The sequence below is a fragment of the Rhinatrema bivittatum genome, chromosome 1 (assembly GCF_901001135.1).
Source record: "Rhinatrema bivittatum chromosome 1, aRhiBiv1.1, whole genome shotgun sequence".
Taxonomy (NCBI): Eukaryota; Metazoa; Chordata; class Amphibia; order Gymnophiona; family Rhinatrematidae; genus Rhinatrema; species Rhinatrema bivittatum.
In genome coordinates, this window is record NC_042615.1 from 65,030,532 (window position 1) to 65,053,621 (window position 23,090).

The following is a 23,090-nucleotide window of genomic DNA, read 5'->3' on the forward strand; positions in this document are numbered from 1 at the left end:
ATTCATGAATGCCAAAACCACCTTCGGTAAAAATGATGTTACTGTCAGCATGGACATCCCTGAGTCCAAAATCTGCAGAAAAGATCACAGCAAGACAAAGCCTGCAACTAAGAAATTCTCCTAGTTGAACAAATGGTCACCAGAAACATCACCTTAGGAGTCACATCCTTAAGTGTCGATCTCCTAAGAGGTTCAAAAGGTGCCTCACACAAACCTCTGAGACCAAAATTAGAATACCACGACGGACAAACTCGCCTAACTGGCAGGCGCAATTTCTTAGCCCCTAAAAGATAACGAACTACGTCAGGATGAGAAGACAGAGAGCAACTGTCCACTTTACCTCTGAGGCAAGGCAGAGCAGCCACCTGGACCTTAAAAGAGTTGAAAGCCAAACCTTTGACTAAACCCTCCTGAAGAAAAGTCAAGATCTGGGACATCGAAGATCGCAATGGTCGCACCCCGATAGCAATACACTAGGATTCAAAAACTTTCCAGAATCTTGCATAAGATAGAGACGTAGATGTCCATCTAGCCTGAAGGAACATAGTAATAACTGCTTCTGGGTACCTCCTATGTCTCAAACATCGCCTCCCAAAAGTCAAGCTGCTAGACAAAAGTGAGCAGCCTGGTCTGAAAAAATTGGTCCTTGCCAAAGGAGACCTGGCATGTGTGCAAAGCGTAACGGACTGTCCACGGCTAAGTTGACCAGATCCACAAACCATGGCCGATATGGCCAATCTGAAGCTACCAACACTTCGCCCAGATGCCTCTCTATCCGACGCAACACCTTGTCTACCAGAGACCAGGGAGGAAACACGTAAAGAAGAACTTCCTGATTCCAAGGCAGCACCAGAGCATTGACTTCCTCGGCCCCGTGCTCTCTTTTACGATTGGAAAAACTGAGCCACCTTTGCATTGAGACGAGTCACTATTAGATCCACATGGGGCAGCCCTACCTATCATGGATGAGCTGCATCACTGTCTTGGACAGCTCTCACTCCCCTGAATCTAATACCCTGCAACTTAGAAAATCCACATGGACATTTTCTACTCCTGCAATGTGCGATGCCGCTATCCGCTCCAGGTTTTGCTCTGCCCAAAGAATCAGCTGCTGAGTTTCCTGGGCAACTGCTCGATTCTGGGTTCCTCCCAGTCGATTGATATAGGCTACCATCGTTGCATTGTCAACAGGACGCTCATTGATTGACCTCACACCAATGGCAGAAACGCAAGTAAAGCTAAATGCACCACCCTGGTCTCTAAACGATTGATAGACCAGAAAGATTCTATCACAGACCAGCTGCCCTCAGTAGACTGCTTCTCACAAACTGCCCCCCAGCCAAACAGACTGGCATCGGTAGTAAGAATTACCCAATCCGGCACCTCAAGGTCAATACCCCAAACCAGACTGCAAATCAGCAGCCACCAAGACAGGCTGTCCCGTGCAATTCCCTCAAGTGGCAAGGGAAGATGGAATTCCTCTGAAGGCGGGTTTCATCGAGACAACAGAGCCCTATGCAGAGGTCTCTTATGCGCAAAAGCCCATAGCACTAACTCCAGGATCGACATAATCCAACCCAGAACCTGCAAATAATCCCAAACTCTGGGCATCAGCAAACCTAATAAGCGCTGAACCTGCCCTTGCAACTTGAGAGCCCACTCCATCTTGAGGAAGACCTTGCCTCTCCGAGTATCGAATCTCGCTCCAAGATAATCGAGGGTCTGCAACGGCACCAAGTGACTTTTCGCTAAGTTTACCACCCAGCTGAGTGACTCCAGCATACTGATCATACTCTGCATTGACCGATGACAAAAGTCCTCTGACTTGCCCTGATAAGCCAGTTGTCTAGATAAGGGTGCACCAGCACTCCTTTGCGAGGCAACGCCTCCGCCACCATCACTATGACCTTGGTGAAGGTGTGCGGTGCTGGGCCAACCCAAACGGAAGGGCCTGAAAATTGAAATGCCGACCCAGAACCATGAAATGCAGAAACCGCTGATGATCTGGCCAAATGGAAATGTGCACATACGCCTCCGTAAAATCTAGAGAAGCCAGAAACTCGTCCCTGTGCACCGCTGCAATAACCGACCTCAGGGTCTCCATCTGGAACCTCAGAACCTTGAGCGCTAAATTTACCCGCTGCAAGTCCAAAATTGGGTGGAAAGTTCCTTCCTTCTTTGGAACGACGAAGTAAAAAGAATACCTTTCCTTGCCTTGTTCATTCCGGGAAAACTGGAACCACCACCCTCAACTTCTGCAACTGGTCCAGCATCTCTTACACCACTCACTGCTTTTCTAAAGACCAACAGGGGGAGACTAGAAACAGATTGCGGATGGGCCGAGCAAATCTAACACGTAGCCATCTCTTATCACTCTGAGAACCCACTGATACTGCTTAATTTTGGTCCACTCCTTGTAAAACCACGCTAAGTGACCCCTTATAAAAGGAACGGCGGACTGGACCAGCCTCACCCTCACCTGATTGTGAGGACTTAGCCCCAGCTGTGCCACTACTGGCTGCAACTCTAAAGGGCCTTCGACTCCGCAAAAGGACTGTCCCCCAGGACTGCCCTTATGGAGAAAACTGTTTCTGCAGATCTGGAGCTCCCCTCGCCAGGCACAATTTCCTGCTGTCTCGAAAACGGGACTGAGCCTGGAAAAACCTTTTGCTCCTAGGCTTATCCTCAGGCAACTTATGCACCTTATTCTTGCCCAGATCCTTCATCAATTGCTCCAAGTCCCCCCCCCCAAACAAAAGCCGGCCCTTAAAAGGCAGCAAACCCAACCGTGACTTAGACGACACATCCGTCGCCCAGTTGTTCAACCATAACAACCTTCTGGCTGAAACAGTGGACTCCATAATTCAAGAAGTTCTCACCAGGTCATATAGAGCATCAGCAACATACGCTGCCATCACCTCTATGCACTCGGCTGTAACATCCTTCTCTCCAGACTTAGACTGACCTGAAGCTGCTGTACCCAGCGCAGACATGCTCTCTGCATAAAACTGGAATGGATGGCCGCCCATAAACTCAGGGCTGACACCTCAAACTTTCTCTTGAGATGAACCTCCAGTTTTCGATCCTGCACATCCTTCAACGCCGTGGACCCCCGTGACTGGAATACTCATTTTCTTTGTCACTGCTGAAACTGCAGAATCCACCTTTGGAAGGGAAAACAGCTCCAATGTCTGTTCCAGCAGAGGATAAAGCCTTGCCACCACATTCAAGCCGGTGTTGGGAGTAGCCCACTCTCGATCCATCAATTTCTTCACCGATTTATATATGGGAAGGCTCTCGCAGGACCCCCTAAGCCCATCCAGGGCCAGGTCTTCCCCTTCCATATCAGAGCCTTCCTGTGGAACTTTCAGCCCAAGCTCCTCTAGAACCTGAGGAATCAAATCACCTAACTCCTTGTCACAAAACAAATAGACCACCTTAGGGTCATCTCCCTCAGATACTGGTATCTCCTCTAGAACATCCCCCAGAGCTGTGCCGGCCACATCCGGCTCAACCCCCAGGTCCTGTGACCAAGGAATTCCCGGATCCCCAGAAGCCCCCTCTGAACCCTTTGACTCATCGCCAGACAGATAAGGGTCCACCAAACTCTGAATCAGTGAAGACCGCTTCATGCCCTGGCCTGGAAGCCAAATCTAGACCCTCAGCAGATCGGGATCGGGTCCCTAGCCCTGCCTCCTGATCCAAATAGGCTTCATGCAGCAGAACAAAATCAGCTGAAAAAGGTCTGGAAGCCTCAGAGGACCCCACACCAGTCAGAATGGACACCTCCAGCCCATCTGCCCTCCCCTGCTCCTCCTCAGGGCTAGAATAGGCAGGAGAGAGACTCGGGACAAATCCCTCCCCTCCTCCGTTGGCGTGGCAAGAGCTACATGATAGCTCAAAATGTCCGCTGTTTCTGCGATTACAGAGAGCGAGACCCTGACCTGCTCTGAACCCGACGTGCAGGGGAAACCATCCTGGGAGCAACCTTTCTCTTTTTAGTGACCACTGCGCCGTTGGATGGTCCATTAGCCCCCGAAATGCAAAGGAGCCATGCACCATCCCCTATATTTATTTATTTAACATTTTTATATACCGGGATTCATGCAAATTCGCATATCGTCTCGGTTTACATTGTAACTGAAAACAAGCATGAGAGAATGCTAATTACATAGAACAGGGCATAAAACTTGGTACAGTATACGTGGGGAAAAAAATGGAACATAATAGAAAAGGGAAATAAAAACGGAACTTTATCTTGTTATAAAATGTGATATTATAAACTTGGTTTAAGAGTCTTTATTTAGCCTGTTGGCTAGTGTGGTGGTGTTGAGGTATATTGTTATCATAATTGGAACACTTGCTCGAAAAGCCAGGTTTTTAGTCTCTTTTTGAAGTTGATTGGGCATTGTTCTGTCCTGAGTGCTGGCGGTAGAGAGTTCCATTGTGTTGGACCTGCTGCAGAAATGGAACGTTTGCTTAGAGAAGATTTGATGTGTGTTGTTAGGAGAGTGTTTTTGTAAGCTGTTCTCATTGGTCTGGTTGGTAGATGAAATTGAAGTGGAATGTTGAGATCCAGAGGAATGAGATTGTGGATGGTTTTGTGAACGATTGTTAGTGTTTTGTATAATATTCTGTACTTTATTGGGAGCCAGTCTAGGTTCCTTAAGATAGGGGTAAATATGGTCTCTCTTGTTGGTCTTAGTCAGTATCCTGGCTGCGGAATTTTGCAGAATTTGAAGGGGTTTAAGGGTATTAGCTGGAATGCCGATTAGCAGAGAATTGCAATAATCGATTTTAGAAAAGATGATTGCTTAGAGTACTGATCGGTAATCTTGGAAGTGTAAGAGTGGTCTGAGACGTTTAAGGACTTGCAATTTAAAGAAGCCCTCCTTAGCAGTGTTATTGACTAATCTCTTTAGGTTTAGTTGATCGTCCATGATGACTCCAAAATTTCTCACTTGGGTAGAAAAGGATGGTTGATTTATTTGGTTCGAGTTTGTCCTAGCATAGTTACCATCTTGAGAGATAAGGAGTATTTCCGTTTTATTAGAATTGAGGATTAGGTTAAGGTTTGAGAGCAAGTTGTTGATGGATAAAAGGCAGGTATTCCAGAATTCTAGTGTTTTTTGAAGGGATTCTTTAAGTGGTATAAGAATTTGTACGTCGTCTGCGTAAATGAAATGGTTAAGATTTAGATTGGAAAGGAGCTGGCATAGCGGTAAAAGGTATATGTTGAAAAGAGTCGGTGATAATGAGGAGCCTTGAGGGACTCCCATAGAGGAGTCGACGGGGTGTGATTCCTTGTTGTTGATTCTGACTTTGTAATATCTGTTTTGTAGAAATGACTTAAACCAGTTAAGAGCGGTGTCTTTGATTCCGATGTCAGCTAGACGTTCCAAGAGTAGAGAGTGTTTAACCGTATCAAATGCGGCTGATAGATCGAGGAGTATGAGTAAGCAGGATTGTTTTTTATCAAGGTTCAGGAGTATTGTGTCAGTTAAAGAGATTAGAAGAGTTTCAGTACTCCGTTCTTTACGAAAACCAAATTGAGATGGTGCTAGAAATTTGTTGTCTTCTAGGTACTCAGTCAGTTGTCTGTTTACTATTTTTTCCAGGATTTTAGAGATGAAGGGGAGATTTGCAATAGGTCGATAGTTGGCTGGGCCATCTGGAGAAAGGTTAGGTTTTTTCAGGAGTGGCTTGAGGATTGCGAGTTTCAGAGGGTCTGGAACTGAGCCTTGAGTTAGTGAACAATTGATAATGTCTGCGATAGGTTTGGCGACAGTTTTAGGGATGGCAATGAGTAAGTTGGAAGGGATCGCATCTGTGGGGTGTGAAGCAGGTTTAAGTTTTTTTAGGCCAGTTTCGATCTCTAAGGAGGAAGTCAGTTCAAATTTTTCCAAAGTTATGTTCTGTTGTAAATGTGCTGAGTAGAGGGGGGGCAAATGGGAGCCCGAGTTGGCATTTAGAGGAGTTATGAGGTCTGTGATTTTTTTTTTTGAAGAAAGTTGCTAGCTCAGCGGCTTTTTTGGTGGCTTGATCGTCGGGATGGATGGGGGAGAGGATTTAGTGAGAGACGAGACGAGAGAGAATAGAGCTTTGGGATCGAAAATGAAATGGTGAATTTTCTTAGAGTAGAAGTCCCTTTTAGTTTGTAGGATGGCTGTCCGGTAGCGATGCATGAGAGACTTGTATGTTTCCCGGTTAGATTGTGATGGGTTTTTTCGCCATAAAAGTTCTTTACTTCTGAGTTCTTGTTTGAGGGTTTTCATATATAGCGGAAAACCTCCCACAGAACCTGAAGGAGCCCACCGACGCAGCAAACACCCTGGGAGAGAGAAAACTTTCCCCTGGCCACCAGAACCGTGCAGGCAAAGAGCCGTTCTTGCACTTACCAAGGCCCTGATATTTTTGCTTACTTTTTCTTGTTTTTTTTCAAACAAAACTTTAACAAACTCTGCAAAAATGGAACACAGAGCTGTCCAGCTTTAAAAAAAAAAAAGAATCACCCAAATTAAAAGGGACAGACTGCCAAAACCCCCCCACAAAACTGTCATCCTGAGCCCACAGCCACCTCAGCAGCTTCGTGAAGGGGAGGGATCTGGACCACCAGATTTACACCCCACAGAGTTAAGAAGTAAGCCTATAAAAGGGTCACCAACCCCCAGCTCGTCCACCTCAACCAGACAGGGAAGGATCCACCAGGATCAAAAAACCCTTGGGAGGAAGAGTCATAAATCTGAAATAAACTCCAGACTGCAGAACTGCAGGTTTTGCACCATCTAGCATCTGCTGTAGACAGAGAAACACTGAGGATCTTCAGGTGGCACACAAGATTATGTAGCAGTGTCAGTAAAACTTTCTCTGTCTCCATCTGCTGGCAGGGATGCATTAACCCCAGGAGTCTGGACTGATCTGGGTACGTATAAGGAACTATAGATATTGAGTCTTAGCTGTATAAGTTATGTGGCTAAATTAAACCTGCTCAACAGCAGGTCTAAACTTAGCCATATATAAATTATATGGCTAAGTACGCACATATACACATATATTCAGCGGCTTAGCTGTGCCGCTGAACATACCTTGTAACTAAGGTGGAAAAGTTAAATCGGCTAAGTTACTTAAATGGGAAGATTTGAATATTAACCTCCTTATGCTTACACACTTTTAGGAAAAAGAAAGGACCTAGGAGCAGAAGCAATGTTGAAACATAAAATAACCAATGAGGTCAGATAATTTCTGATAGTAAAATGGGATAAGCAGTCCTTAATAATGTAGCAGCATGTACTATCAGAAATAATATTAAAGAGGAGACAAGACTAAAATGCATCATGCTGAAAGGTAAGAAAGATCAATGTAACCAATTTACTTAGGTTATAAAATAATCCTGTGTGTTTATACCATTTTTTAATTGCAGATATGTTTGCTTTCTTCTTTTCTGCGACACTTTCCTCCTCTTTTCTTTTCTTTTTAATTTCAGCTTGCCTTTCCTTTTTTACTTTCTCTCTTATTGTCTCTTCTTTATCTTCTCTCCATTTTTCAAATGCCTAGAAAGAAGATCATAAACAGGCCAGTAAAATAAATGTAAAAACACTTGCCTTTAACTAGTTATATTTTCCTCTGATTCCTTCTTTCTCCTGTGCTCTTCTATGCAGTTCATTGCCTAACAGTAGAATAACTACAAAATTAAGGGACACGTTGAGGTTCTAGGCAAATTCCTCTTGATCTCTTTAACATAAGAATCACTCAACCACATTTTCTTATTGCTGAGAGATAGTCTTCCCAACTGACCATTGAGCTTCAGAGAGAACAGAGTCTAGAGCCTTCAAAACCAGATATTCATTTAAAAGGAAACAGACTGCAAGAAATGTGGTAATGAAGGGATAGGGAGAAAGGTATCACCTGTCCATCTTTCGTTTCCACACAAGCACCATAATTCACATGCTTTGTAAAAGGACTTTTTCTGCCTGCCCTGCAGACAGCTAAAGTGAACTCTGCAGTTCACCTCATCTTTGCAGGAAACATAACTGAACTCTCTGTAACTGTGTATGTGGGTTTCCAGGGCACTTTTGGTATTACAGGCCTGAGTTGACAGTTTGACAAAGATGGTAGGTTCTGGTGTTTCACAGAAGTGGTATTTTCTGATCCAAAGTATTCAGCTCTAAGCCTAGATCCAGATGCACCAAGAGGGAGGCAGACCTTGGAGAACACAGAAGCGATGTGATGGAAAGGAAGTGTGTGGGGGGGAGCCTTGACAGTAATTTGTTCCTTTAGGGAAAATGATTGTTGGTTGTGATGGAGAATTTTATTTATTTTATATTACGCTTTCCAGGCACTTCGAAGTGGATTATATTCAGGTACTGTGACAGAATTAGAGTTATAGTACTGGAAAGAGCTCTGGATGCTGGCACTAGGAGGGTGGGGAAGCAGAAACTAAGGGCTTGATACTGTAGCAACGAATGATACAGTTATGGTGCTGCAGGACAGACAGAAGAAAAAAAAGATCATGGCTATGGCAATGTGAAAGAGAAGGAAGGGTTGGGTGAATTGGCAGAGATATCAGCAAGTTGATGATTTCAAGTATTTTACTTATATTCCACTTTTTGCAGCAGTTAAAGTGGATTACATTCAGGTACTGTAGGTATTTCCCTGTCCCCAGAGGGCTTACAATCTAAGTTTGTACCTGAGGCAATGGAGGATAAAGTGACTTACCCAAGGTCACAAGGAGCGACAGTGGGACTTGAACCCGCTGCTCTAACCATTAGGCTACTCCTCCAAGTACATGCATTAGTATTTCCTAAACAGTATGGGGTATAGCAAATGTTGCTTACCTGATGTAACAGGTGTTCTCACAGGACAGCAGGATGTTAGTCCTCACAAATGGGTGACATCGAGGATGGAGCCCTGTACGGAAAACTTTTCTGTCAAAGTTTCAACAAGCTTTGACTGACACTGGCACACTGGGTGCACTGAGCATGCCCAGCCTGCAATTATCCCTGTGAGCCACAGGTGTCTCCCTCAGTCTCGTCTTATAGCTAAAAAGCGCAAGCGAAACTAAAATAAAAGTATACAGACCCAACTCCGCGGGGTGGCGGGCGGGTTTCGTGAGGACTAACATCCTGCTGTCCTGTGAGAACACCTGTTACATCAGGTAAGCAACATTTGCTTTCTCACAGGACAAGCAGGATGGTAGTCCTCACAAATGGGTGAGTACCGAGCTGAGGATGCCCGGGAATGCACCAGATACACCGCAGATGCGCAAAGGCGTAACGACTGAGGTGGAAATGGGAACGGAGGGCATCCGCAACACCATAATGGGTTCGTGGAAGGATGTTGGGTAGTGAATTGAAAAAAGTAAGAGTAGGCGGACTGGCCAAACATGGAGCATGCCGGCTAGTCAAATGTAAGCAATAATAGGCTGCGAAGGTATGGAGAGGACTCCAGGCTGCAACCTGATAAAAAAGTACAAGCAGCAGTAACCAAAGGGAAGCTGTTAAGGCTAAGACGGACACAACAGTATGTGGATACCCACAGTGTTGTAGTGAAATGTCTGCTTGTTGGTAGGAAAGGAAATATAGACCACTTAATCAGAAGGATTAGGTCTGTGTGGCCACTGGAAGTAGCAGCTTGATCCTTGCATGAAGGAAAGAGTCAAGTGGAATTCACATGGAATGCAGTGCAATGTAGATAGAATGTAAGCGCAGCATTACTGTCCAGGAATGTGGAAAACCCAGTCTCTCCCTAGGGCGAGAGAGAGAGGTTAGGAAAAATTAATAGAGTATTTCCTGAGGAAAGGAGATACAACATCTACCTGAAAAGGATAGAAAGTTGAATGCGTAGAACTACTCAGTGGCAGAGGAACGGAGTCAGGTGAGTATGGAAAGAGTGCATAACTCACGGACCCTGCTGGCAGGAATGACATTAAGAGGGAAAGAAGTTCCCTTGCCAAACTGTGGAAGAGAGGAATGGAAAGGCTCAAACGTAGAATGTATGAGACTTATAAGGAGAATATATATATGTTCATTCCGTGATTAGAGAAATAGAGGCGGCTTGATCAGTGGATAATCCATGGTAAGCCGACTCAGAGAGGATTACCGAAAACGGGAACCCAACTCCCAAAACGATACACCTCCTAAGAGAAAGGTGTATCTATGTGGAGGATGTCTGGAGAACAGAATCCGAGGGAGTAAGAAAAAATGGTGGAAAAGTAAAAGGGGTAATACCTCTTTTTTTTTTTTTTTTTTTTTTTTTAGCGTCAGGAGGTAAAGCCTGCCATATTAAACGGCAAGATTTATGTTTAGAAGGTTTTGTGACGCTACCAGAACCTAAGAACATCAGTAAGTCTATGATTTGGGACTGACTGGTGAGAGAATAAAAGGTTACTGATATGATGGATTGAGAAGTATGGGAAAGCATACTGATCTCAGTCAGGGAGTGGGGAAAAGAATACTGAACCCCATCCCAGTTCAACATTAGAAGAATGCTGGCTACGAGAGGCAGCAGAAGAGATATATTGAAGAGGCCTTTGATGGAAGAAAAGGCATCTAAGGGAACGCATAGGAAACATGTGCAGGGAGCAGAACCTGTGCATCGTATGGAATGATGCAGACGCCGAGGAAAGTTTAGTTAAACTCAGCGTTAAAAGATTTGCCCTGTACACATGTAATTGAGACCATTCGAGAGGATAGAACCTACGTGGAGAAGGTCTGATAGAGCGTTCATTAAATCTCTTAGATATGTGGCCCAAGGACGCATGAAGTGAACAAGGGCCAAGGGTAGAGCTGCGCAGCCGTCTAGCAGAGCAGCTAAGAGGTAATGCGTGCTTATGAGTTGGAAAGCACATTGTCCCTATGCTGTCTGTCTGTATGCACAAAGAATTGTTGCAAAAGCAGTATTGGAAGGCATAAGGGCATAACTCATGGGTGCAACGTCCAGGAAGTTTATGAGAAACTATGCTGGAGTGCAATAGATGCATAATGGGTTGACAGCTTTCAGGAGAAACTTTATAACCCTAAGGAATTGCGAGCATGAGTCGAAGGAGACTAGGTCCTAGTTCGAACTGGGATAAGAATCAGGGACGAAAGCAATGAAACCACTTAGGTCCATTGAGTATAGAATGTCACTGAATATAACCCATAGCAGTTTTGAATTATGAGAAAAATGCATAGTGGGAAGAAACCCCATAGCCCAACCATGAAAAGTTGAAAGGCTGAGGTTATGGAAAATATGCGCAGGGACATATAACAATGTATCAGAATGTCTGTGCGCATGCTGGACAAGAGGGTCTTAAGACTGTGGTGTCCAGAAGTGTTACAGAAGGGATTTATGGCAGTGACAGTAATCCCAGTTAGTAAATGTATAGTGAGTCCTGAAAAAAGTGAGAGCTCCTTGCATGTACTGAAAGTGGTTAGCAGTAGTCTATGCAAGGAAAGTGAATGATGTTACACTCCGCAGAGAAAACAGCATTCACCAACAGTGATGCAAGAGACAGTTCACTTACCGAAGCTGGTGCCAGCGGCAGAGCTTGGGGTTGTAATGTTGACTCACCATAAAGCACATAGAAACATTAAAATAATGTACTTACTGCAGTATGGAGTGATGGTAACCAAAGATACCATTGTACCTGTGACGTCTAAAGAAAGTTGGATTTTCTTAGGTCCAGGATGTGCGGAGAGTAACTATTTTCTGTTAAAAGAAAGAATAGTGCAATTAAAACTCCCCAACCCCCCTCCCTTCTCCCCTCTGCACTTCGTAGCGCCTGGGGGAGTGTACCGGGACTTTGGTACAAGGTGGGGTGGCCGCTCTGATATCTGACAGATGGGAGACCAGGAGGTGTCCCAATGGAGGATATCATGTAGGCTCCTGCAGGTGTGTGAGCGGTAAGTGGTACCCGCATTTCTGTATGCTGTACAAGGAGACACTGAGACCTGTGGCCAGGCCTCAAGGTGGACTTGTACATGGGGCAATGGTTGCTGAATCTCATGTTTAGCAGATCAGCCAATGCAGCTGGACCTTGGTTGGGAGGGAACCAAGAGTCAGAGCATTGGTCGGCACAGGGACTTGTTACTGACAAGAGAAGAAGCCCTGCTGCAATCCCAAGAAGATAGAGGGGTTCTCCTGATATTGTGGCTAACATAGCTAACATAGCGATATGTGACACTAATACAGTTCTAAAAGGCACATGACCCAGAACTTTTCGAACCACGGTCCGAATGGGAGAACACAACTCTATGGGAATGCCGCCGAAGCGGGTACTTACCATCCGACGTGGATCGCCGCAAGACGAGCCGGTGAAGATTGTTGACTCCGACGGTCTCCGGAGTCCTCGAGGGTAAGGCCGGGGACGTAAACGTCCATCTCGCTCTGAAACCCGGTATGGTGGCACAGGTACAGAGGAGACAGGCCAGGCGTGAGTGGCGTTTAGACTGCTAAGTGTAACAGATGGCCATAGTCCCACACCACTTGACGGTGGGGCACGCCAGGAACAGAGGAGCCCTAACGGAACTCATGTTCCCTTCCCTCGTCCCAGCGGCTCGATGTGTCGTGACGCCAATGCAGAAGCTGTCGGACCTGGATCCGGAAGTTCTGGATCACCAAGGACTGCCAAAACTGTAGGAACAGTGCTGATGGCAGTGGTGATGTCGCTCTGCCCGAGCATTGTCCAGCCTGGAGAAGGATGGCACCGATGTGCTGGATGGCGTCAGCGGCGGACGATCACGATGTCGGCGATGATGGGTGCCACGGTGCTCGGCCCGGTCTTTCCCCAGCGCCGAGATGGAAGCCCTCGTCGTCCTGGAAGGCGATCGATGACGAACTGTCAGCACGCCTGCTCTGCTCCTGACACAATGGAGTGTCTTAAGCTAATACGGGGCTTAAAAAAGAACCCAAAGCGTGGAGCAATGTGAGGAGGCGAGGGTATTATGTGGCGGTGCTATGTCGGTATTGACGATATTGAAGGCAACCTAAGGGGCTTCGAGGATATCATCAAAATGGGTATAAAAAATCGTCGATGACTGGCCAGGAGAATGATGACAGTGACGGGCACTGACAGCAGTGGCAAGGGTATCTTTGAAACGATGTGGAATCGAATAATCAAAAAACATTGCCGTTATTGAAAAAGATACCGGCATCGACTGAGTCGAAGTCGAATCAATAGGGCGTCAAGGACACCGAAGGAAAACGGAGGTGTCGAGGGCATCGATGCATGGAGGCGGGCATTTATGCCGTTTGTGGCATGGCCACGGGCATCAACTATAGGGCCACAGACGTTGACGGTATCGATTTGGACAGACTCAGATTTCCAAGTGTACATGGCATCGGTGCCCCAGACACGTGTGTCGGTGGCATCGATATGGACACGTATGGAATCGATGGCATGGATCTCCCAGTCGATGAATTCCATCCCGGCATCAACGCCAGTCCTGGAATCGGCATGGGCATCGATGCCAGCCATAAGGCTGGCATTGGCATCAACGCCCATCCACGGAATCGAGCCGGCATGGATACCCACCGATGGGACCCACCTGGGCATCGAATTTCACCGATGGGAGCAGCCTGGCATCGACTGCCCTCGATGGATGCATTCTAACATAGATGCCCATGGATGAAACACCTGGGCATCGGTGTCCATCGATGCAAAAGGACCTGGCACCAATGCCATCGACGGACGGCCATCCGGCACCAATGCCATCGACGGACAAGCCATCCGGCACCGATGTCCACCGATGGGGACCATCCGGCACCGATGTCCACCGATGGGGACCATCCGGCATCGATGCCCACCGACGAATCGATGTGGCACCGATGCCCACCGATGGAAAAGGGCTGGACATCGGTGGGGAGGATGGGGCATCGATGGCATCCCCAAAAGGGGGGGTGGCATCGATGAAGTGACTCTGGGATCGTTAAAAAGTGTCTCGGGCAGCGGTGGCGGCGACCCGAGTATGCATGGCAGTGACGTGTGCGTCAATGGCATGCATCCGGGTAGGGACGGCACCGAGGAAGCCCAAGGAAAAAAACAGTGCGTAGGAGGAAAAAGCCTGGTAGCACTGAAAAGCAAAAAACATGGATAAAGGCATCAGGGCACCGTGGGGGGAGGGGCGCTGATGACATATAAAAGCCCAGGGCGGTTTAGGAGGGTCCCGGTGTAGCGATAGGGTATCGACTGCGTGAGGGTACCAGGGAACGAAGGACTTGAAGCTACAGAGGTCCTAAAGTTAAGGAAAAAATCCCTACCCCACTAGCATAAGCAAGCAGAGTGTCACAGAGATACTCGCAAGCTGTTTAAAGCTAACTGAAAAATGGGGGAAGGGAAGGCTTCAGTCAGTTAACAGCCTTAAGATAGTGACAGAAACCGACCGAAAAATAAGAATTAGTACTCACCGAGCGTCGTAAAAACGTACGCGGAGGGAGACCTGTGCAGGGAAAAGTGTTTTTTGAAGTGAAAAGTTAAGTGTTTCCATGAGGTAATTAGTTAAAAAATCCTCACAGAGCTCCAACCGCTATGCTGACTGCAGAGCGGAAAAAAGAAGACTGAGGGAGACACCTGTGGCTCACAGGGATAATTGCAGGCTGGGCATGCTCAGTGCACCCAGTGTGCCAGTGTCAGTCAAAGCTTGTTGAAACTTTGACAGAAAAGTTTTCCGTACAGGGCTCCATCCTCGATGTCACCCATTTGTGAGGACTACCATCCTGCTTGTCCTGTGAGAAATTTTAATACCTACGAGTGGGCGTCCATGTGCGCGTGCTACCCGGCACGCGCATGTTATAAAATCAGGGGTTGGCGCATGCAAGGGGGTGCACACTAGTGTATCTTGCATGCACCGATGCCGACACCCGCGGCCTTCCCCCGTTCCCTCCCAGGCCGCTCTGAGCGGCCTCAGAGGGAACTTCCTAACCCCTAACCTAACCTCCCTTCCCCTTCCCCTCCCGCCCCCTAGCGCTATCCTAAAACCCCCCTGACCTTTGTTTTACCTTTTGCACCTACTCCGGGCAAGCGCAAGTTGCGCACACTGGCAACCTAAAGGCATGCGATCCTCCGACACAGTGGCAAATTGCCGCTGTGTCGGAGGCCTTTGGCCCCGCTCTGCCCCTGGACCACCCTGCCCCTCCCCTTTTTGGAAGCCCTGGGACTTTGACGCGTCCCGGGGCTTTATGCGCGTCGCCGGGCCTTTATAAAATAGGCCCTGTGCGCTTAGGGATTTGAAACTCTGCCCCTATATGTTTATTATTTACAAAATACCTTACCCTTCATAATTTTTAAACCTGCCTAGGAGCTAACTTTCAAACTTATCTGCAGTACAGCATTTACATATGAAGTGGATGTGCAGATATTATTGCTAGTATTTTATAAACTGAGTAGTGGGAGCTGCACAGTTTATAAATTATCATGTGGTTCTGCTCCAAAAGTATGCTCATATATTTCAGTATATGCAAATATTGTCAATGTAAGAAAACACATACTTTCTCTACTTTCACCCTGAAACCCCCCACCACTTCGTTCCGCCCTCCAGACAACAGATAAGTCCAATTTCACTTGACTGATTCAATTATCAGGTGCAAAATGTATCAATAAGTTTGATCATGTATACGTGTATATCTCTGACAAAATGGCAACTAGAGTGTGTACTTCTAAACCCCGCCCCAGAACACCCCTTGCACACCTTTTTCACCAATAAAATTTGCTAATGAAATGGAAAATACATGTATTCTCTCGCTGTTTATGAAATAGCATATTTGTGAGTTCATGCTACTAATGTGCGTATATGGTATTTTTACATGCAAAACTCCTTTGAAAATATACTCTCTAGTGTTTTTTCAAGAATCTGAGTGTAAAATGATAATTTCCTACACCCTTAGGACATGCCTAAAAGTAATGATACTGAAATCTACCTTAGGAAAAAGATAGTGTGAGTGCCATGTTATTGATTTGTTATGTAGAAATACAGTTAAAAAAGGATATATAGGTGATATCTTTTTATTGGACTAACTAATATTTTACTAGATTTTCAGAGCTGTGATTCCTTCATATATATCTTGTTGAAGCAAAATCCTGTTTCAGATCTGAAACATTGACTTGATGAAAGAAGCTCTTGAAAACAAGCCATAGGAAATATAATTTTCAAAACTTCACAAACATAAATGGTACCTACATACGTTGCACCTCCTACAGGAATTTTCAAAGGAATCTTCCTGCTGAGTTTTCCTTTGAAAAACAGCTTATAGGCCTGTAGGTACAATGTATCCGTGGGCAATATAAAAATTGCCCTAATGTATTAATACAATAAAAACATATCACATATAATTTATTTATTGAGATTTATCCTATCTTACTAAAGCAGAATTGCTTACCTGTAACAGGTGCTCTCCAAAGACAGCAAGATGTCAGTCCTCACACATGGGTAATATGATTCGATGGAGCCCGGCACAGAAATCTTATGTCAAAGTTTCTAGAACTTTGATTAAGCCTCACTGAGCATGCTCATGACATGCATTATACCACACATCCATGCGAGATCCCCTCAGTTTAATAATATAGCAAACAAAACAAACCAAGAAGTAGAGACCCAACTCCACAGGGAGGTGGGCAGGTCTCATGAGGACTGACATCCTGCTGTCCTCAGAGAACACCTATTATCAGTAAGCAACTCTGCTTTATCTGATACGAGCAGGATGGCACTCCTCACTCATGGTCGAATCTCTAGCTAGAGGTAGCTCTGAACAAAAAAGAGGGTCAACAAAATCAGTGCCATCTGGTACAACCATGACAATGTCTTTGTTGGCTACAGGCCTATTTTATCTGCATATATCCTAAGGGAAGGCAGCCTGAAACAAAGACAATGGGCCCTAGGTAGAAAAAAAGTTGGGTTCTACACTTCAAACGAGTTCCGGAGGACAGACTGGCCAAACTAGCTGTCAGTCAGCCATTCCTGTCCAAACAGTAGTGTGATATGAATGAGTGGAGAGAACTCCATGTCACAGCCTTGCCAATCTCTTTCATGGGTAATGATCACAAGTTGAGTTACCATCACTGCTATTGCTTGAACAGAGTGAGCCTTGATATGGCCCACTAGATTCAAGTCCGCTTGGGCATAACAGAAGAGATATAATCTGCTTGTCAACTGATCAAAGGAAACAAAATGCTAAGTGAACTTTCTGGCTTCCTTCTGCTCCTAATAGAAGGCCAAGGCTCTCTTGCAGTCCAAACTGTGCAAGGCTTGTTCATCTTGGTGCGAATGAGGCCTGGGGAAAATGTTGGAAGGACAACTGACTGGTTAAGATGGAAATCTTCCACCAATTTAGTCAGAAACTTAGGGTGCATACGCAAGACTAAATTATTGTGAAAAAACAGTGTAAAGCGAATTAATCACTAAGACCTGAAGTTCACTGACCTTGAATGCTGAAGTACCCAGCACTGAAAACACAACCTTCTTGATCAGGTACTTAAAGTCTCAGAAGAGCAATGGCTCAAAGGGAGCTTTCATCAGCCAGGACAAATCCACGCTGAGGTCGCAAGACACAGCAGAAGGACTTATGGGAGGTTTCAAATGAAGCAGACCCTGCATGAAATGGACAACTAAAGGCTGTACAGAGATAAGTTTACCTTCTACATGGTGAGTATATGCATCAATTGCACTAAGATACACCCTGACCAAGATGGCTTTAAGATCTGCTTCAGATAAATGTAGAAGATAGTTCAACAGTTTTTATGTGGAGCAGGAGAAGGGAATTATGGCCCTGTAGTCAAAACACACAGCAAACCTCTTCCACTTCAGTCCATAGTCCGAAAGATCAAGAGGTTGTAGAATCAGCCTTTCAACATCCACACGGTCAGTAAGAGGGCTTGGAGGTTGGGATAGTGCAACATGCTTTGATCCTGAGAAATGAGAGATGGGGAACCCCCCAGTCTGATTGATTCATGAAAGGACATCTCCCTCAGGAATGGAAACCAGATCTGCCTTGGGCAGACTATGAGAATCATTATCCCCCTATCTTCCCTGAGTTTCAACAAAGTCTTCACAACCAGTCAAACTGGAGGATAGGCATACAGAAGTCCCTGGCCCCAATGGAGGGCAAAAGAATCCGAGGCTAGCTTGCTATGTGACCTGTGCATGGGACAGAAGAGAAGGACCTTTCTTTTCCACTGAACCACAAACAGATTCACTTCTGGGGTGCCCCGGAGATGGAAAATCCGATTTGCTACCCCTTGGTCCAAGAATCACTCATATGGGATTTAAAGACCGACGCAATCTGTCTACCAACCCAAACTCCAGACCAAACAGATTGGTGGCTCTGAGAACCATCCCCCGAGAGACAGCACAGGCCCACAACTGGACCACTTTGTGACACAGGAGGTAGGAGCCTGTACTTCCCTGCTTGTTGACACAATACATCACCATTTGATTGTCTGTTTGGATAAGTACAACTTTATTGGGCAGCTGATCTCTGAAAGCCCATAGTGCAGAGTAAATCACCCAGAACTCCATGAGCCCTGAGTTCAAAGCCCATCTAGATGAGCTCTCCAGCCCAGGTTAGACACAACCATGGTTAGGACAATTTGGATTACAGGAATTTGGAAGGGAACCTTCCTGACCAGATAGGAATTATCTTGTCACCAAAACAAGAAGTTCTAGAGTAATATGGAGGAGTAGACTAGCTATGAATCAGGAGACCAGGGTTCAAGTCCTGCTGTTGCTCCTTGGGCAAGTCACTTTACCCTGGTACAAACTTAGATTGTAAGCAATCTGGGGATAGGGTAATACCTACAGTACCTGAATGTAATCCACTTTGAAGCACTGCAAAAAAGTGGAATATAAATCTAAATAAATAAAAAAAATAATGGAGTGACCTGGATGCCATCAGAGAGATCTTGGGTGGCTTGGATCACTACAACCTCAAGGCCCATTGGGCTTTTCTTATGAATAGACATGCCATGGGAGTAACATATGGCCCAACAACCTCAACATGTATCAAGCTGACATCTGCTGACTTTCTTGGACCGCTGCCGCAATGGCCATCAGGGTGGTAGCCCATTGCTGCAGGAGGAAGGCATTGGCCTGAGACCTGCCTAGCAGAGGTCCAATATTTCCAATTGTGGTGACTGGATTAAGTGAGACTTGGGGTAGTGGATGATGAATCATAGTAATTCCAAACCTGGATGTTTATGCATTTTGACTCCTTTGCTTCTGTCCAAGATGTGCTCATCCAGATAGGGAAACATGTGTACCCCCAACCTGTGTAGGTAAGCTGCCACCACAGCTAAGCATTTCATGAAAACACATGGGTGGATGCAAGCCCATAATGACAGAACACGATGCTGGGAGTGCTGTTTTCCCACAACAAATCTGAGATACTTTATGTGGCCAGGGAATATCTCGATGTGAGGGTAGTAATCCTTTATATCAAGAGAGCATAGCCAATCCCCTTTTTGCAGAAAAGGGATCAAGGTGCCAAGCAAAATCATCTTGAACTTTTCTTTTTTGAGGAATTTGTTCAAAGACCTTAGGTCTAGGATAGGACAGAGTTCCCCTATTTTCTTTGGAATCAGGAAGTACTTGAGCATCGCTAGAACCCCTAAGACATGTCAGCACGAAACAAGAGATGCTAAATCAAACTCAATGGCAGCAATGGCCCAATGATTGGTGCACAGTGACGGAGGCACCACCCCAAACCTGCAAAAGAAAACAAAGAAATGCTGAAAAACCTATCTGGGATACTAAAAGGGGCCCCCATACTGAACAGCAAAGTGAAACCCAAGGGAACTGCAAAAAGAGAAAAAATTGCAAAAATCCCAACAGCTGAGACTCAAACTGTAACCAGCGGGCTTTGTGGAAAAAAAGACTGAAGGGAACCGATGTGGATACGTGGTATATCGCATACCAAGGACATGCTCAGTAAGGTTCAATGAGGCTCAATCAAAGTCCTAGAAACTTTGTTATAGGTTTTCCATGCTAGGTTTCATCAGATGATATCACCCATGTGTGAGCACTGCCATCCTGCTTGTCCTCAGAGAAAAAACGAATAGGTTTTTACACCATTTTATCAGGAAAAATTCACTGAACAACATCAAGCAAGTCACAACTTTAATACCTCTCACGTTTCTTGTTGAATTTTTTTTTAAATTATGAGTGGCAGCCGACAGCCCGAGAACGGGAGATCGCTCCCGGGACCACCACTAGACCACCAGGTAATTTTAAAATGTTTTGGGGGGATCGGGAGGGTGGGGGAGGCTAAGGGGTCGTTTTGAAAGGGTCGGGTGGGTGTTTTTTTTATCGGGCCATCGCCGCCATTTTTGAGTGGCAGCCAAAATGGCGCCGATGGAACGAGAGCGGGAGATCGGTCCCCGCGCCCCCACTGGACCACCAGGTACTCATAAAAAGTTTTTTTTGGGGGGGGGGGGGGGGGGGGGGAGAAGGTAAGGGATTCGTTTTATAGGGTCGGGGTGGGTTTAGGGGTTTTTTTGGTGTGCTGGGTTTCCCCGCCCTCCCCTGATTAACGATTTTTCACGATAAATCGGGGGAATTTCTATTGTATTGCGACTCAATGATTTTTGACGATTTAAAATATATCTGACGATTGTTTTAAATCGTCAAAAAACGATTCACATCCCTAATCTACAATGATGGTTGTTATTCCGGGGGTACCATGCTGAACGACAGTGGTTACTCTTAGAAAAACTACCTGATAAAGAAGAAAGCCGGTTGGTATGTACTTTACCTTTTTCAGATAAAGCAGGCACAGTAGCGTCTGTGATTCGTTATCACTGGTTCATTTTATAAATACATAAAATTTTTGAAGATGCACCAATAATCACGTACACTCGGGGGAAGAACATAGGGGACACAATTACACATTCATTCCTTCAACCATTAATAGATCAAAGTGGGATGGACTTTCAAGGCCACTGGCCATTTCAGCACTGTTCTTTTTGCAGCCAAGTGTTAGCTGGCCCCCAATGGGTAGATTCTAAGGGAAAGAAATATGCAGCTCGACAACATACTGATTGTTCATCTAAGCGGGTAATTTATTTAATAATTTGCCCTTGTAATTTGTATTACAGTGGTCGCACGAAACGAGCTATTCAAATAAGATTAACAGAACACCGGAGTTGTATTTCTACTGGCAAATTGTTAGCACTCCAGACAACATTGTCTGGAGAAGAAACATGGATTTCAAGATTTGCAATGGCGCGTTATGGAACAAGTTCTTTTAAATCCGCGAGGTAGGGATCCCAATGATTTATTAAATCTCAGAGAGCAACAGTGGATTTTTCGCCTGTATACTGTAGCTCCATTAGGTTTGAATAGCGCCATAGAGTGGTATTCCTTAGAGTGTTATTCCTTAGGTTAACATGTAAAGCTGTATAGACATGGGATTCATGACGTAGCTACCCTTGTTTGGTATAAGAGCGATCCGAGGAAGACCAGAATTGAAAATTTAAAAGAACGCTAAGAAACGCCATGATGTTGCCCTAATAGTAAGTACTTTCTAAGGTCTATTTGTGAAAAAGTATCGTATTATTTACAGAATCAATTTTTCTAATATGGTATGTTTTTCGACACAGAGTTGAGCCCTTGATAAAGGACATCGCTGTCCGAAACATGACCCCGTGTCGGGCAATGGTAAATGTGACCACAGAATATATCACAAGAAAGTGATTTCAACAAACAAGCATTGGTAACGAGACCGAAGTACAATTGGGCAAGAAAGTGATTTCTACTATTCACAGATAAGTCAAGATGTTGGATACATAATTGCAATTATTAAGAGAAAATAGTGTTATTTTAGTGGTGAAAGACTGTCTATAGAACCAAAAAAAAAAAATATGATTATAAGTAAGGCGGAGTACTAAAGTCTACAGTACGATACGATGATGCCTAATATGATGGTCAAACATCACCTTTAAAGTTGCATCGTTTGAATTTTGGTAATCATTGGGAATACAGTCGGTAATTTTTGTAGATTGTTCGTGTTGGCACTCCCTATATAAAATCTGGTCGTCCTAAGTAAAGGATATTCTAAGTTGGAAAAGTCCATAAACCATTATTAAGGTGCAATTGCAGATATCCATTACTTATTCCTGGGATAAGCAGCTTGGAATCTATCTACCCCTTGGGATCCTGCCAGGTACTTGTGACCTGGATTGGACACTGTTGGAAACATGATACTGGGCTTGATGGATCCTTGGTCTGATCCAGTATGCCAAGTCTTCTGTTCTTATGCCTTTTATCGCTCAAGGTAAAGAGAGATGAGCATTCTTTTGTCTTGCACAAGCAATCTGGGACATGGATTTGGAGTCCCGATCCACCCATGCCTTAGGACTCCACCAGCATGACATTTTCATTCTTAACATGGTTTTTCGTTGTTCTTTTCTTCCTCATATTCTCTCCTGGGGATTTCTCTATCACTACTCACACAAAAGAGTCAGTGGTCAACCACATTTTTGGACATAACATTTTTGGACATACGCATTACTATCACTGATGGAAAATTTGTGGCTTCCCTTTTTCGTAAATTGGTAAGCTCAAATACCTACCTTCACTATTCTAGTGCACACCCGAGGAATTTTAAGCGGAATTTACCCGTGAGTCAATATATTCGTTTGAGACGACTATGCACCACTACAGCGGATTTTGAAATTCAATCAAAAATTTTACATGAACGTTTTACAGCTAGAGGGTATCCTCATTCAAGTATTCGGAAGGCTTATTTGCGAGCAAAATACTCCCATCGTGAATGGCTTTTTCTTCCACGGTCTAATGATGATTCCTCACGACACACATGTATTTTACCATATTCCTCAGTGGCTTCCAAGATTCGTCAGTCTATCCTAAAGTATTGGCACATTTTACAGGTGCATGCTATTTTTAAATCACCTCCACGGATTACTTTTTCACGTGCCATGAATTTAAAGAATTTTTTGGTGCGATCTGACAGTTCTATGACGTCAATTACGTCGAATCATTTGATTGGCTCACATCATCCCTGTAATACTTATTCGATCTGTCATTCATCAATGTCTATTGAACAGAATCTGACTGTGCCATCTGGTTATAAAATATTTCTTAGACATAATACCACTTGTGACT

The 23,090-nt window shown here is 45.0% G+C and overlaps 1 protein-coding gene across 4 annotated transcripts in view; it reads right to left on the reverse strand.

Moving 5' to 3' along the window:
• Positions 1-7,306: 7,306 nt before the first annotated feature.
• Positions 7,307-23,090, reverse strand: part of MAP9 (microtubule associated protein 9) — a 208,893-nt gene continuing 193,109 nt past the window's right edge. For all 4 annotated transcript variants that reach the window (XM_029613539.1, XM_029613485.1, XM_029613405.1 and 1 more), the window contains exon 12: positions 7,307-7,550. In XM_029613539.1, coding sequence (XP_029469399.1) covers positions 7,323-7,550 — 228 coding nt within the window. In that variant the 3' untranslated portion in view covers positions 7,307-7,322. The remainder of the gene's footprint in view (positions 7,551-23,090) is intronic.